This window comes from Narcine bancroftii, chromosome 3 (genome assembly GCF_036971445.1).
Source record: "Narcine bancroftii isolate sNarBan1 chromosome 3, sNarBan1.hap1, whole genome shotgun sequence".
Classification (NCBI taxonomy): Eukaryota; Metazoa; Chordata; class Chondrichthyes; order Torpediniformes; family Narcinidae; genus Narcine; species Narcine bancroftii.
The window spans coordinates 43,696,855-43,714,646 of NC_091471.1; the positions used below are offsets into that span (position 1 = coordinate 43,696,855).

At 43.4% G+C, this 17,792-nt stretch overlaps 1 protein-coding gene across 3 annotated transcripts in view; it reads left to right on the forward strand.

The window, feature by feature from the left end:
• The window catches only part of rab27b (RAB27B, member RAS oncogene family), a 77,346-nt gene that overhangs the window by 29,119 nt on the left and 30,435 nt on the right, over nucleotides 1-17,792 (forward strand). For 2 of the 3 annotated variants that reach the window (XM_069923929.1, XM_069923930.1), the window contains one exon: nucleotides 12,829-13,000. In XM_069923929.1, coding sequence (XP_069780030.1) covers nucleotides 12,848-13,000 — 153 coding nt within the window. In that variant the 5' untranslated portion in view covers nucleotides 12,829-12,847. Of the gene's footprint in view, nucleotides 1-11,989; nucleotides 12,092-12,828; nucleotides 13,001-17,792 lie in introns of all 3 variants that reach the window. The other variant, XM_069923928.1, reaches the window with a different exon arrangement.

The window sequence follows — 17,792 nt, forward strand, 5'->3', positions numbered from 1 at the left end:
GTTTCCTAGGAGCGCTCTACTTTCATAAAGCAGGTTATACCTGTACCACTGATGTATCCCCTCAACCTTCCTCCACTCACCTTAAACTAATGTCCACTGGTAGTTGCTATTGCCACCCCAGGAAAACGGTGCTGGCTGACCACCTTTTCTAAGCCCCTCACAATATTATAATGTAACACTGAGTCACCATTCAACCTGAAGTGGTTGGAGAGTGTTGAGTGCTATTGAAGAAAATAGAATGGAGCATATGGGGAAGAAGAAGAACTAGTGACCTGGACTATCACAGCAGTAACCAACTGATGAGCATTTTTTCAAAAAATATACATTATTTGCAATAAATTATATACAAGAAAAGAAAAACTGTTCAAGATTTTAACATTCATAGTTTCAATCATATTGGGCAAATAATTTACAATAGTTAAGATACAGGAAAAACTGTTCAGAGCTTTTTACATAGCATCAATCATCTCATCAATGTACATTTCACATTTTACATTCTTCTCTTAATACTTTGTTAGCACCCCTGTGGAACCGTTGTGGCACCTTGTTTCTCCTGTCGACCCCTCATTGGTTGTGGGGAATCCCCTCAGTGTCAGCCCCTCGGTGCCTCTAAACTGTGCTACTTTTCCACATTGCCCTCACATTGGCTGTTCTAAGCCTCAGCGCCTCCCTCAGGACTAATCGGCAGGATTCCTGGACCAACATCTCTGAATAACCAACAGGTTTCGGGCCAACCAAAGGTGTTCTTCACTGAGGTGATGGCCTTCTAGCAGTTCTGGATGTCGGACTCAGAATGTGTTCCTGTGAACAGTCCATAGATCACACTGCCACTAGAGATAAACTGTGACAAAATCGCCTGCATCCCTCTCCACATACTCTATGCAAATTTACACACGGCGAAGAGGTGGGCGACGGTCTCCAATGCAGCCGTTCCGAGAACAATCTGTCTTGCCCTCTGAAGGTCTTGAGAAAATCGCTAATATATTAAAGCTCTCAATCCACCCAGTCATATTCTCTTCACCTCCTCCCCACCCACTCCAACCCCCTCCTCCACCATTTCTATCAAGTGAAAGATACATAAAACCACAAACCTCTGGATTCAAAGACAATTTCCTTCACATTGCTTCAATTGATCTCTCATTGGTGAAAGATTTATCTCCGTGGATGGTTCCTGACCAATCGAGTTACACTGGCTCCTCTTTGCTTTCTGAAGGTTCCAGCACTTGCACTTCTCGTGCATTTCTACCTGCCCTCCTTGTCCAGGATTTTCCAGTGGAGAATTGTCATTTGCCACATTACATCTGACAACTTTTAATGATAATTGATGGTGTTTTGCAGATTATCTGGTGTTAGGTTCTCCGCATCAATCATGAATGAACCTTAAGTACAAGGAATATGTGTATTGTTCCTCAGAGTATTTGCGATAATGAACAAAGAGAGTATTCCTTTTGACTTGCTGTCCTATTTTTAGGTATTGAAAGGAATGTATATGTTGGAAGGGTGGAGCATTTTTACAGTGTAAATAGGGAGTGTTGGCAAACTAGATTTAGCTCCAGTTGATACTTCCATGTTCTGTTCCAAAAATACATTAATCTTCAAAGGAGAACTATCCCCTTGTAGTTATAGCACCAAATAAAGCTGGAAATTGAGAAATTCATTAAAAAAAAATGCCAGAAATCCTTATCATGCCAAATAGATAAAAATTTAGTTCCATGACCTTGCATTGGAATTTAGTAGTATAACTTATGACCTGATGAATCCATTCCAGTGTCAACTTTTTAGACCCATGTAAATTTTTGGCATTTTTTAAATCTCTGAGACCCGAGGGTCTGCTGAAGATCCAGTATGTCTTTGTATGCTGTCAGAGATAATTTATACATTTGCAAGGGTTTTTCTTTTGAAGCAATGAGAACTAAATTGGTTTCATTCTTCAGGTGTTTGTGCTTCATAGTATTAGAACTACAATTAGATCCAAGACCACAGAAAGGGAATATGTTTTTGTATCAATTTGAGTTCATGGGTAAGATTGAAGCCATGTCTTGAGTAGCTCATACAGCTACAATTTTCTTATTAGCCGAACAGAGATGAGTGTGAGAGCATGTGTGCATGTGTGTGCTGGCATGTGCGCGTATGCGCATACCTGCATTTATGTGGTTGTGTGTAAGAGTGTGTGAGACGGAGTGAGAGATTAAATAGTGTGAATTGCCACTGCTTTTAATTTTCTGTACATGCTTCATTACCAAATAGATTATATTGAAATGTTCAGATATTTAGGGCAGAGCAGAGAAATCTGATAATGGAATGGCTCATTATTCGTGCTGAGCTTTACAATATTAAACAATCCTGATTAATGTTAATCCTGTGCCCCACTGCATCCCACGTTCTTTGTCAGTTGCATTACATAAAGAAAAACAAGTTCTCATGTTTACATTTATTTTTAAATATAATGAAAACTTTATACAATCTGGGCCAATAAAAATCTGGCAGTGATGAGTGAAACACACTTAACTAGGAGAAAGGCCACTAGATTTTAGCATATTCCTTCTTCTATACCAACTAATCAAAATTTGTGGATTATTATGAGCACCTTCAAAGAGGCGCTTCAGTTCAGCCAATCAATAAACACTCAGTTTAAAATTAAATGTTTAAGAGAGGGTCCTTATGCAGGAAAATGGGATTGGTGTAGAAGGGCAAAAGGGGGCCATGGATATGGTGGTCTCAAGGGCCCTTTTCTGTGCTGTACTGTGGGAGAGTGGTGGGGTTAAATGGTGGACAGAGAGCACCATTTTCCAGGCCTGTAATAGCAAAAGCCAATAGACATCTGTGTAAGGTGAGTGGAGGAAAGTATAAGGGAGGTTTAGGATGCAAGATTTTTACGCAGAGTGGTGGGTGCCTGGAAACCATTGCTGGTGGTGGTGGAGGTGGAGGCTGGAACAATAGGGGCATTCAAAAGGCTCAGATAAGTACGTGGATGTAAGAAAAAAAATGTTATTGCTGTGAGTTAGGGAAAAATTAGATTGCTGTGGAGTAGGTTTACATAGCACAACATTATGGACTGAAGACCATGAACTGTATTGATCTATGTTCTAAATTCTGTATTCTAAGTGGAAATAGCTGGTAGTGCAAAAATGTGCTGAGAAAGTAGTGCAAACATACTTATGGTGCTGAAGACCCATCCCCTCTGGGGAATAAAAGAGGGAATTGGCAATCTGATCACTTTCCCAGGGCTGACTGAATGGCCACACTAAATGGAATATTACGGTGCTCCACACAGAAATAGGGCTGATCCAGGAAGATCTGGGAAGTTGCATCTCAATCACACACCTTCTAAACTGCATGCATGCTTTTAAGTAATTGGAAAATTAATGTTCTTCATGAGGATTGACTTCATTTTTTTCAAAATAGATGAGGCACGGCCTTCTTCTGTGATCAATTTTCTCAACTGTCCCAACTTTGTCTGAATAGTTGGGGAAGTTGCAGCAAATTGGAAATTCTGTTATACTCTATGGGTGAAATAATTGAGAGGACACGATAGGATAATTTTCACTTACTATTACAGGGATTGAGGTACAGGCAGAGGATTTGGCAATCCTTCCATTGAGTTGCTGTCTCCTTCCTGACATTATACGTTTCACATTATTCAATATCTATCTGCTTAAATAACCACCTGCAGCCTTTCCATAACCACTTATTTCTGGAAAAAAAAGGATTTTAATACAGTGATCAATATAATAGTCTTCACACTGACTATACAGGAATTAATTATTCTAGCGTTAAGTATCACATTAAACATATTTCAGTAGACAAGAACAAGATGGTACATAAACTATAGAGAAAGGTCAAATTCTGCTATAGCAGTTCCACCCTGTATGCTGCTCAGAAAGAGAGCCTCAACATCCTTGTTGAAGGAAAGCTACTTGTAATATCAAATTTAGTCCCACCTTTGAAACTTTTTTTTAACTGGCAGAGGTATGTTTCTTAAACTTCACACAGCAACATTTTTTAACAGAATAGATTTTCTACCATCACAATGTTTCGTGAATGAAAATCAAGAAACTCCAGAAGCTGGAAATCAGAAATGAAAGTTCTGACAAAGTGTCTTTGAGCTGGAAAGGGTGTTGTGATTTCCTCATAGAATTGGATATCAATTCACTTTCTCCTTGCTCTGTTTTTGGTATCTGGCCTCACCAAGTCCTGCTGTAATGGATATCAGTTCTCTTACATGAATAGTCTCAACTAATCTTCCATCAACATACCTTGTCCTAAAGGTTGTTGAAGGCCATTTCTTCTTTGTTTGTCTTACTATACACGTTGATCATTAATGGTTGACCAAACCGGGAGACCCAAGAGTACACTGATCCTAAACTCCCTTTCTACTGATAAATGCATGGCCAAACACACCTCCAACTCCATCTATAAATTCGTGAATGACACCACCATCACAGACAGGATCTCTAACAGTGAGGGAGTATAGAAGACATGAGTCTCAGTGCCAGGACAACATCTTTCTCAAACTTAGCAAAACTATTAAACTTCCGAAGGTGGAACGGGACTCACCTCTCCAGTCCACATCAATTGTGCTGAGGTGGAGATAGTAGACAGTTTTAAGTTCTGAGGAATGAGCATCACCAGTGACCTGTCCTGGTCCAACCATTTCAATGGCCTCAATCACCAGTGCTTCTACTTCCTCAGAAGTCTGAGGAAATATGTAATGTCGTCAGCATCCCTTCACAACTTCTGCAGATACATCAGTGAGTGCATCCTATCGGAAAGCATCACTACTTGGTACAGAAACTGTCCACTCAGGTCATCACAACACTGCCGTCCTTGTGGCTATCCCTCAGGATGAGGATGATGGACTTCATTTCATTTTCTACAGATAGAAGATGCCTACACATATATTTGTTTAACGTGTACTTAATGTTGCACTCCAAAGAGCACATGATACTTCACTGATCAATCAACTAATTCCACTGGCATGGAAAAAACGACAATTGGAGCTGATGGATTTGTTGCAGCCTTCGTCCGCCTTTACAACTGTTGAGTTCGAAGTAACTTTGTCTGCCTGTTCCACTGTTGAGAACTTGGTTGGATTGTTCTTTGTCAGAGACCTCACACATGGGTGGCCCTACCAGGAGCATACCCCCTAGGTGGCATCGCTCACGGGATCTCAGGACCACACAGCTTCTCCATCGCGACAAGCTGACAATCCACTGCAGAGAATTGTAAATGTGCCTCAGGCCATCACGTGCGTCCCCTCCCCTCAATCCAACTATAATTCTCTCTGTCTTGGTAGAACAGCCAGCATATTAAAAAGAGTCATCCCACCCTGGCCACATTTTCCTCATTCCCCTCCCATCAGGAAGAAGTATGAGATCACACATCACCAGATTCCTTTCCCACCATTATCAGACTCCAGATTTAAGCTAAAAATACTAAATGTCTCCTTTGCACCACACCAATTGACCTCTGTAACTCTGTACATTTATATGTTTATATTATTCATGATATGCCTACTAGTCAAAAATCTCTATCTTCGCTTTGTGAATTGGAGAATAAACTTGAACTTGACAATACATTTGGGGAGAACAGATGATGTTTCATCATGAAATCCAGTTTATACCATACTGGGTTTTTTTTTCAGTCAACTGAGCGGAACATTATGTGAGGCCTGTCCAAGCCCCTGGTCGGAGAGTGCTGAAAGGGTAGGAAGAGCAGCCAGTTGTCATCATGCATGTAGATACCCATGATAAAGGTTAAATGTCGGATAAGGCCCTACAAGCTGAATTTAGGGAGTTGAGAGATAAATTAAGATCTGAAAGGTAGGAATGTCTCAATTAGTTGTCAGTGTATGAATAGCAAAATAGTCTGGATGAATGTATGGGTAGAGCAGTGATGCAGGAGGGAGAGTTTTAGATTCTTGGGCATAGAAACCAGTTCTGGGGAAGGTGGAACCAGATGGTCTACACTTGGTTCAGACTGGGATCAATGATCTCAGGGAGGGTTTAAGTTGATACGGAAGGGAAATGGGAATCCATGCTGAAAGACCGAAGGGAGCAATACAAAGACCAAAGAAAAAGAGTGAAATACAGAAAAATTCAAATGAAAAAAGCACAAAGATCACTAGATTCCAAAGGTCAATGAGTGTTGGAGAACTTTCCTTGAATGCCTGTAGCGTTCAAAACAATTTTAAAGAACGTGGCACAAATTAGTGTAAAAGGGTATGATTTAGTGGCCATGACAGAAACAGGGATGTAGAGTGGAAATGATTGGGAATTAAATAGCCAAGGGTATCAGGTGATTCAGAAAAATGGGCAGGAAAGTTAGGGAGGTGAGGTAACACCACTTAATTGAGTCTGAGATCAAGATGATAGTGAGCTCCAGCACCTAAAAAAATTAGCACTGCGCCCCTGTTCATCAGGGTAGAGATGACGAGTAGTAAGGGGAAAACTTCACTGGTGGGAGGGTCTATAGGCCACCAAATAACATTATATTGGAACAGGCAGTAGACCAAAAAATATCTCAGGGCCTCAGAGCCGTGGAGGGTGAGGGAAAAGAACACTACCGGTCTGCCCGCTTGGTTGAGAGTGCCCACTAGAGCAAAATCAGAGGCATCGCTCTCCACCTGGAAAGGGATGGACTCATCCCAGCATGCATCATGGCCTTGGCGATGTCCCCTTTGATGTAATAAAGGCTTCCTGAGCTTCCGCATGGAGTGAGAAGGATGTGGCTTTCACCAGGGGTCGGATCTTGTCGGCTTAATTGGGAACCCACTGTGCATAATAAGAGAAAAATCCAAGGTACCTCTTCAGGACCTTGAGACTGAAAAGCAGAGGGAGTTCCATCAGGGGGTCAGGGTCTGGCCCAATGACACCTTGTTCCAACACAAAACCGAGAATGGCCAGGCGTGATGTGCGGAGCACACATTTTGCTTTGTTGTTAGCGAGGTCGAATGCCTTGGCTGTCTGGAGAAATTTCTCCAGGTTTGTGTCTTGGTCCCTCATGTCATGGCTGCAGATGGTCACATTATCCAAGTATGGGAACATGGCCTTGAGCCTATGCTGGTCCACTATCTGGTCCATTTTCTGTTGGAAAACGGAGACCCCACTGGTGACCCCAAAAGGGACCTTTAGGAAGTGGTAGAGGTTACTATCCACCTCAAATGCGGAATACTGATGGTCCTTGAGGCGGATCGGGAGTTGGTGATATGCCGATTTTAAATCAATGGTAGAGAACACCGGTATTGGGCAATTTGTTTTACCATATCGACGATGCGGGGAAGGGGGTACGCATCCAACTGCGTGAACCGTTTTATGGTTTGACTGTAGTCAACAACCATGCGGAGTTTTTCCCCATTCTTGACCTCCACGACCTGCGCCCTCCGGGGGCTTGTGCTCAGTTCTCTGATCCCCTCGGCCTGTAGCCATTGCACTTCTGACTTGATAAATGCCCCGTCGCTTGCACTTGGTAGTGATTGGCTTGCATTTAGGGGTGAGGTTAGCAAACAGGGGTGGGGCAATACCCAAGGGTGGATAGCCTACAGGTCAGACGCAGTGAATAGGATACGGTGTGCCCATTGGGAGAGTATGCGGTTTAAAAATTGGTGGTGGAGACCGTAAAAGGAGGATGGAACCCATCGAATTCCAAAGTGACACTTTTGAAGTGACACTGGAAGTCCAACTCCAGGATTACCAGAGCATCGAGCTGGGGCATGACCAACAGTTTAAATCTATCATAACTGGTGCCCTGTACAGTTAGTGATGCCGTGCAGTGGCCCAGAGTCCCTGCTTACTGTAACTGGGATGACAGGAATATCCTGCAACTGGATGGACTTGCCACGAGTGAACAGTCCTGCACAATGCCAATGCACAAAACTTTCAGTGTTGCTTCACCTCTATCATTGAGCAAGCGAGTTGGTGAGAGCTGTGCTGTTCGATTGAAATGGAAGCCAGTACCCGGTCTTAGTTGCTGTCAATATCAGACCGGTAAGATGGTGCCCACAGCCAGGGCTAGGAAGATGGCGGCTTCCCTGGTGTTCATACGGTGCTATTGTTCGGGGACGAAAGTGACGTCAGCCAAGATAGCTGACCCCACTTTAGCGGAATGCCCTTTCTTCCTGCAGCCTGAGCACACTGCTTCGTTGGCTAGGCAGTCTTTCTGGGGGTGCTTCGGCCTGTCGCAGTAGTAGCACTTTGGGGGCTCGGGAGCGGCGGAGTGGGACCCCTGGATCCCAGAATGGTGGTGCCCATGATCCCCACGAGGCAGCTGCGTTATCAGATGCGAAAGAGTCTGAGTTATGGAGGTTTACATCCAGTGACCTTGATGGCTTTTTCCAAGCTTGGTTCATCAAGTTCCAATAGCCTGTGACAAAAATAGTCTGAGTGGATGCCTGCATAGCAGGCATCATGGACGAGCTCCTCTGTATAGACTTCTGCAGTTATGTCTTTACCATCGCAGGCCCTCTCAAAATCACGCAGGGCCCGAATGTACTCTTCAAGGGGCTCACCAGCCCATTGCTTGCACTTAGCAAGGAGGTGCCTGGTCTAGACTGCATGAGTCTTGGGCTGTATCTGATTTGGAGTTTACACATGGCCTCATCGAACCTCATACAGCCTCTGATGAAGGGGTAAGCCCAATGGCCAACCCTCGATTGCAGCAAGCATAGTTTGTCATTGTCGGTACTCACGACTTGAGTGCTGGCATGCAAGAAGTCATTGAAGCAGATAAGCCAGAGCTCAAATTGGTCTAGGTGATTGGGCAGTTGTGGATCTACATCCAGATGGTCCGGCTTTAGCAGCTTGTCCATTGCAAAATTTTGTGGTATTAAAATTCATGCAAGATTGGAGTTTCAGGATGACAGACTTTTAATACCATAAGATTTGGACCATGCTCCTGTTCTGGCCCAATCCCAGGACTCGTACTGAGGGAGAGACTTGGCTTAACTGTCTTAATTAGGGGATTCCATGAGGTGGAGTCACTGAAGGAGGTGGGCCAGCCGTACATATGAACCAAACATATGTACAGTGCCAGTAACCAAGTAACTGTGTACAGTGGTGCATCACCACAGGGAGCATTCCATATGGAAGGCAGAGAGGGGAGGAAAGGGGAAGATATGTCTGGTAGTTGGACCCTGTTGTAAGCGCTGGAAATTTCAGAGGATATAATGTGTTGAATGAGGAGAGTGGTGGGGTGAGAATTAAGGACAAAGGGAAGCCTGTGTTTGTTGCATCTGGGGGCAGAGCGTGTCAGGGCAGATAAGCAGGAAATGGTGGTGGAGGGAAAACCAAGTTTGTGGAAGAAGGCAGATATTTCGGAAGATCTGGCCTTGAAGACCTCATCTTATTCAATGGAGACAGAAAAATTGCGAGAAGAGGATAGAATCCTTGCAGAGGACAGGGTTTGAGGAAGTGTAGTCGAGGTAGTTGTGGAAGTTTGTGAGTTTGTAATATATGTCAGTATAAATCTTTTCTCCCAAGATAGAGACAAAGAAATCAAGAAAGGGGAATGTGTTGTTGTAGATGGGCCATATGAGTTTGAGATTGCGGTGGAAGTTGGCCGCAAAGTGAATAAAGTTGAAAAACTCATTGTGGGTGCAGGAGGCAGCCTCGATGTAGTCATCAATATAATGGAGAAAGAGTTGAGGGGTCTTGCCTGTGTAGGCTTGCAGTATGGATTGCTCCACAAAGCCTACAAGCAGGCAGGTGTAGCTGGGGCCCATGCACATACCTATAGTTACTCCTTTGATTTGGAGTAAGTGAGATGAGTGAAAGGAGAAGTTGTTTAGAGTGAGGACAAGTTCTTCCAGGAGGAGGAGGGTGGTGGTAAACAGTGACTGGTAAGGTCTATGGAGGTATAAAGGGATTGGACATCCATCATAAAAATGAGGTGGTCCACTTCGAGGAATCTGAAGTAATTGAAGAGATGGAGGGCATGAAGTAGCGCAGATGTAGGTGGGGGGAGATTGGACCGGGAGAAAAGATAGAGTTAAGGTAAGACTAAACTAGTTCGGTGGGACAAGAGCAAGTAGAAACAATGGGTCTGGCAGGATGATTGAGCTAATGTATCTTGAGTAAAAGGTAGAACTGGGAAATGTAAGGATGGGAGACAATGAGGATGAAGGCCAAGGATTGAGGTGACCAGAGGTGATGAGGTTTGAGATGGTGGCTTAATGATCTGTGGTGGGGTCCTGTGGAAGGGGTATGTAGGAGGAGGTATCTGAAAGCTGTCATCTGGCCTCAGCAAGGTAGAGGTCAGCATGCCAGAGTACAACAGCACCATCCTTGTCCTCGGATTTGATGGTGATGTTTGAATTATTGCAGAGAGTAGAGGACAGTCTGTTCAAAGGAGGTAGAATTAGAATAGGAGAGGGGAGTGGTGAAGTTGATGTCTTGGCGCCAATTGAATCCAGAGCAGGCAGCTGGCCAGGACAAGGTGTCCAAGAGGAGCAAGAAGGCTTAAAGCATATTGGGTGGGGGGGGAGTAGGGGGTAGGGGGGTGGTGGGGGGGGAGTAGGGGGTGGGGGGGGGAGTAGGGGGTGGGGGGGGAGTAGGGGGTGGGGGGGGAGTAGGGGATGGGGAGGGGGGTGGAGAGTCGCAGTTGTGGAAGTAGTCCTGAAAATGGAGATGACGGAAGAAAAGCTCACCATCGCAGGTATGGGTGGAGGGGGACAAATGTAAGGCCATTACTGAGGACTGAGCACTCTGTCTCAGAGAGGGGAAGTTCAGAGATGATGGTAAAGACCAAGCAGGGGTCAGTCGGAATCGGTGTGGTGGAGGATGTTGGGAAGAGGTGGAGGGTTAGGGAATTCAGAGGGTAGAGAAGGATGGTAGGGGAGGTCAGAGGGGGTGGTGGAGAATTGGGGATGTCAGAGGGTGGAGGGGAAGGTTGGGGAAGTCAGAAGGGGAAGGAAAGAATTGGGGAGGTCAGAGGGGAAAGATAGGGGAGGGGAAGGGGGAAGAACTAGAGAGAAGGGGGGATCTGAGGGTTAGGGTGTTGGGAATAGGAAGGGAGCTCAGAGGTGGAGATGGGGTTAGAGTAGGGAGAGGTTTAGGGGATAGGGTAAGGAATGGTAATTGGGGAATGAGTGAGTCGGATCTAGTAGTAAGGTCAGGACCACAGTAGGTGTCTACATTTAGAGTCATGGTGGAAGTCAGTGTGGGAAGCTCTAGCCCAAGGACAGCCGGGGGCCAGGTGAGGGTCAGCGGCTGAAGTGTCGAGATCTCCTGCAGGTAGGCAGCCAGGACTGGAGTCAGCAGCCAACTTGTCAGGAGCACTGGTAAGTGGGCAGCCAGGACTGGAGTTGGCTGCCACGGTGTTGAGAAATTTGGTGGGTAGGCAGCCAGGGCCAGGGTTCAAGTTGGAGGCTGTGGAGTTGGGAGCTCCGGTAAATAGGCAGCTGGGGCCAGGATTCAAGGTGGCAGCCGCAGCATTGGGAGCTCTAGTGGGTAGGTGGCCAGGGCCAGGGTTCAAGTTGATGGCTGTGGTGTCAGGAGCTCTGGTAAGTAGGCAGCTAGGCCCAGAATTCAAGGTGGCAGCTGCAGCATTGGGAGCTCTGGTGGGAAGGCAGCCAGGGCCAGGGTTCAAGTTGGCAACTGTGGAGTTGGAGCTCTGGTGAGTAGGGAGCTCGGGCCAGGATTCAAGATGGCTAACACAGCATTAGGAGCTCCAGTGGGTAGGCAGCCAGGGCCAGGGTTCAAGTTGGCAGTTGTGGAGTCGGGAGCTCCAGTGAGTAGACAGCTGGGGCCAGGGTTCAAGTTGGTAGCTGTGGCGGCCAGGGCCAGGGTTCTTCCAGTGTTGTATTTTTACTTCAACCATGGTGTCTGCAGACTTTGGTGTTTTACTTCCTACAATTTATGGTAAATGTGAGGTCATCTATTTTTCCTTCCAAAACGGAAGATCAGATTATTATTTAAATGGTGAAAGATAGTAATACTCTGTTGTTCAAAGGGATGGGGTGCTTGTGTATGAATCACGGAATGTTGATTTTCAGGTATAACAGGTCATCAAGAAGGTGAATGGAATGTTGGCCTTCACTGCTACAGGGATTGAAATTAAGAGCAGAGAGGTTCTGCTGCAAATGTACAGGGTACTGGTGAGTACTTGGCCTTGGAGTTGACACAGAGGAGGTCCACCAGATTGATTCCAGAAATAAGGAAGTTAGCTTATGGGGAGAGATTGAGTCACCTGGGACTCTACTTGCTGGAATTTAGAAGAATGAGAGATCTTCTAAAAACATATAAAATTATGAAAGGCATAGATGAGATGGAGGCCAGAGAGTTGCTTCTACTGTTAGGTTAGAGTAGAACGAGGGGACATAAGTCTTAAGTTTCTGGGAGTAGATATAGGATGAAGATGAGGAGTAACTGCTTTTCCCAGAGTGTAGTAAATCTTTGGAATTCTCTGCCCACCTCATTAAATATGCTGAGGACTGTTTGACAGATGTTTACATTGTAGGGGAATCAAGTTATGGGAAAAAGGCGCATAAGTGGTGTTGAATCCACAGCGAGATCAGCCATGATTTAATTAAATGGCAGAGCAGGCCCAATGAGCTGGATGGCCCACTCCTGCTTATATTTCAGGTTCTCTTGCTCAAATCTCAGTGTCCTTTAGATTTAATATTAATTTGCGACTTGCATCGGTAACATTGCATATTTTGATTAAATAATTTAGCTGCTAGGGTGAGGATCATTCAGTGACCTTGTATCTTTGTAATGAATTGAAACATAATTATATATTAATGAAAATAAGGATGGAAGCTGAAGAGTAAAATAAGGTTTTGCATTGAAATTGTGTATCTCAAGGGCAGTATTTCTGATTTGAATTTCACAGCATTAAAGTAACTAACACTATGACTGATGGGGACTACGATTATCTGATTAAGCTTCTGGCTCTCGGAGACACAAGCGTTGGTAAGACCACCTTCCTCTATTGGTACACAGAGAATAAATTCAACCCCAAGTTTGTCACCACAGTGGGAATTGACTTTCGGGAAAAGAGACTGGTGAGTGTTTACTTTTTTTCCCACTGTTTCACCTCTAATCTAATGTCATAATGCATGGCAAATTCTGGATGAACGAAGGAAATGCAACTAACTATACTTTATAGTTTTATTGTAATTTTACTCATAAAAATAATAATAATAATGATTAGTTTATTATCATATACATTGTACAATGTCCCCCATTTACTCCAAAATTCTATTTGCTGCAGATGAACAGATATTTCTAAAAGAAAAATATAATAATAAAATTAATTGAATTTTAAAAAAAGACAATAAATAAATCAGATAGTTAACAAATATTCACAGTAATCCGTGCAGAAAAAAAGGTGAATGTCCAATGGTGCAGAAAGTCTTTTTGCGCTGTTAGATCAGTCTATGATTAGTGTACCGAGAGGAGATTCGAGTGGCTGATATCTGTTGGAAAGAAAATGTTCTTGAACCCAGAGGTGATGATTTTCAGACTTCTCTATCTTCTGCCCAAAGGTAGCAGTGAGAAGGATGGTGGGGGTCCATTATGATATTGGCTGCTTTCTTGAGGCAGCGCCTGACATAGATGTCTGCAATGGGTGAGAGGTAGGAGCCCTTGATGGACCTGGTTACGTTTGATATCTATTGCAGTCTTAGGCATTCCTGGACACTTGAATTGCCTCACCAGACTGTGACGCAACCCGTCAGTATATTTTCCTCAGTGCACCTACTGAAATTTTGTAGTGTTCTTTTGATAGCAGTTTGATTGAGAAATAAGGAGTTTATTGGGAATTAATGGGAGAATAAATAATTGTCATAGATAGGAGTTTCAGAGAGGTGGTTACACCAAAGGTTCAGTAAGATAGATTGGTGATTCTCCCCCTCCCCTTTCCCTTCACCACTCTGAGGAGAGGCAGGCAGTTAGTGCAGGAGTGTCCTGTGACCGTATACTGATGTGAGTGCTGGAGAAAGGAGAGCTCCTCTTTGCTAAATTACAATGAAGCTAGAGGATTTGCACCATGATGGGCTCAATTGTAAAGCAGCACAAGACAAATCGAGGTGAATAATAATGACAGGACTCGTTAGACCGAGAGATAGACAGGGATTTCTACGACCATCTGCAAGAACCCAGCATGATGTGTTGCCTCCCTGATGCTAGGATTAAAGATGTCTCCACTCCCCCCTTTCCCTGCCAATGGGAATAGTTTCTCCTGGTCTGACCAAGCAACCACAGGGTGTCACCAAAGAAAAGAGTACTTCAAATATGGAACAGGAATACTATCTTTGACAATATGATTCATATGTACAGCACTTTGTGAAGTGCAGAACCAAATATACCTGACACAATTTTGTCAGCACATTACAAATAAAGTATTCTCCTCTTTCTGTGTACAAACAGTGTACTTTAAAAGGGTTAGAGTTATTAAGTAATGTTGTTGCATCACAAACACATTTATAAATATTGTCAGCCACATGTTGATATCAAATTAAAATCTCGCAAGTGATGGAATGATCTGTTGTGTTCCCCTCCAACATCGAATAAAAAAAAAAATGAAATATATAATCAAAATCAGAATTTATTGTCATGAACAAGTCATGAAATTCAGTGTTTTTGTGGCAGCGTCATAGAGCAAACATTCTTATTATAACCATCTCACAACATTACAATTTAAAAAAAAAATAATACTGCACAAAAAGTAAGATCGTGTCCTTGTATCATTGATTATTCAGGAATCTGATGGCATGGAGAAAAGCTGTCCCTGTGCCATTGAGTGCTCGTCTTTAGGCTCCTGTACCTTTATCCCAATGGTAGCAGAGTGAAGAGGGCATGGCCTGGGTGTTGGGGGTCTTTGAGAATAGAGGCTGTTTTTTTTTTTAAGACATCGCTGCAGGGATTCATAATTAAAGAGAGGATTGTCAAAAATAGGAAAGGATGGATGCCAAGAGTAGAATGCTTAGCCCAAGAAGGTAATTAAATCTGTGGTAACAAGAGCTAAATCATACATTTTCTTGAAATAATCTTTCAATTAGGTTTAAGATAGAATGACAAAATATATGTTGTACAAACAGACATGTCAAATTCCTGGTTTCTTTACAGCAAATAATCAACTAAAACTAAGACAGCTAAGAGCAAAAGAATATCAAGGGACAAAATTGATCCTCTTGAGCTATCTATGGAGTCAAAACTCATTTCTATTTACTCAGGTGTCTGTAAAAGGGAAGCAAACCAGCAATGAGGTGATGGAACCTATACAGATTAAAGAAGAAGAGATGCTTGCAGTCTTGAGGCAAATAAGGGCGGGTAAATTCCCCAGGGCCTGGCAGTATATTCTATCAAACACTGAGGGAGGCTGGTGTAAAAATTGCAGAGGCTTTAGCAAATGTATTTCAAATGGCCTTAGCCATGAGTGAGGTTCTGGAGGATTGGAGGATGGCTAATTTTGTGATGTTATTTTTTAAAAAAAAAAAGATTCTCTGAATAATTTGGGAAATTATAGGCCAGTGAGCATAACATCAATTGCAGATAAGTTGTTGGAAGGTATTCTAAGAGATTGGATATGCAAGTATTTGGATAGACAGGGAATGTTTAAGGACAGTCACCATGACTTTGTGTATGATGGGTCATGTTTAACCAATCTTGTCAAGTTGTTCAAGGAGATTACCAGGAAAGCTGATGAAGGAAAAGGAATGATGCTGTCTACATGAACTTTAGTGAGGCCTTTGACAAGATCCCGCATGGGAAGTTAGGCAAGAGGCTCAGTTGCTCAGTATTCAGGATAAGGTACTAAATTGGATTAAACATTGGCATTGTAGGAGAAGCAAAGAGAGGTAGTAGATGATCTGACTGAAGGCCTGTGAATAATGGTATGCCTCCGGCATTAGTATTGAGTGCATTGTTGTTTGTCATCTACATCAACGATCTGGATAATAATGTTATAAATTGGATTAGCAAATTTGCTGATGGCATAAAAATTGGACATGTAGTAAACAGCGAAGAAGGATTCAAAGCTTTCTACAGGATTTAGATCAGCTGGAAAAATGGTAGATGGAATTTTAGGACATGCGCAGTAAACGGTAGAGCACTAAGGAGTGCAATAGAGCAGAGTGATATGAGAATACAGATGCATAATTCCCTGAAAGTGGTGTCACAGGTAGATAGGATCATAAAGAGAACTTTTAGCATGTTGATCTTCATAAATCAAAGTATCAGAGTTGTGATGGTATGGTGAAATTGCTTAAGACATTGGTGAGGCTAAATTTGAAGTATTGTATGCAGTTTTGGTTACCCAACTGCAGGAAAGATACCAATAAGATTGAAAGAGTACAGAGAAGACTACAAGGACATTGCCAGGACTTGAGGAACCAAGTTACAGGGAACAAGTTAAAACATGATTCCCTGGAGTGTAGAAGGGGTGATTTGATAGAGGTATACAAAATAATGAGAGGTATAGATAGAACAAATACAAAAACAGGCTTTTTCTACTGAGGTTAGGTGAGACAAGAACTAGAGGACATGGATTAAGGATGAAAAATGAAATGTTTAAATGGAACATTTGGGGAAACCTTCCTGCAGAAACAACTTTCAGCTGAAGTGGTGAATGCAGCCTCAATGTTGACATTAAAAAAAAAATTTGGATAGGTACATAAATATGGCGAGTAAGGAGGGCTATGATCCATGTGCAGGTCATAGGGACTAAGTAGAATAATAGTTCAGCCCAGACCAGGTGGGGTGAAGAGCCTGTTCTTGTGTTAAAATGTTTTATGGTTTTCAAAAATTCATCAATTATCCTGGTGCCCAAGAAGAACAGCAGAGTGAGCTATGTCAACAAATATCGCCTTGTAGCACTAATTTCTACTGTGATGAAATGTTTTCAGAGGTTGGTCATGGCCAGAATTAATGCATACCTAAGCAAAGGATTGGACCCACTGCAATTCACCTATCGTCACAATCGCTCCACAGCAGATGCAATGTCACTGGTTTTCCAAACCGCTCTGGATCATCTCGAAAACAGCAACTCATACATACGGCTGCTCTTCATTGATTACAGCTCAGCCTTCAATAATTCCCTCAGTGCTGGTCAATAATCTCCAAATCCTGGGCCTCAGCATCCTGCTCTGCAATTGGATCCTTGACTTCCTCATTGGAAGACCACAATCAGTATGAATTGGGAACAACGTCTCCTCCTCAGTGACTTTCAACACAGGCGTATCTCAGGGATGCGTGATTTATCAAAGACACCATGGTTGTCGGCAGAATCACAAACGACAATGAGGAAGTGTGCAGAATGGAGATGGATCAGCTTGTTGATTGGTGTCACTACAACAACAACCTTGCACCCAACATTAGCAAAACCAAGAAGATGATTGTGGATTCAGGAGGAAGTCAGGAGAACACAAACCATCCTCATCAAGGTCTCAGTAGTGGAGAAGTTCAAGAAGATCAGATTCCTAGGAGTCAACATCTCTGAACATCAGCCCTGGAGTCTCCACATTAATGCAATCATGAAGAATGCTCACCAGCGGCTATACTTTGAGGCATTTGAGGAGATTGGGTATGTCACTGAAGACTCTTGAAAACTTCTGCAGGTGTACTGTGCAGAGCATTCTGGCTAGTTGCATCACCGTCTGGTACGGATTTTCCAATGAGAAGAAAAAAACTCCAGAAGATTGTTAACTCGGTCTGTAATATCAAGGGCACCAGACTTCACTCCATCAAAAACATCTACAGGAGGCTGTGTCTTAAGAAAGCAGCCTCTATCCTCAAGGACCCCCATCACCCAGGCCCACTTCACTCTGCTACCATCAGGAAAAAGGTACAGGAGCC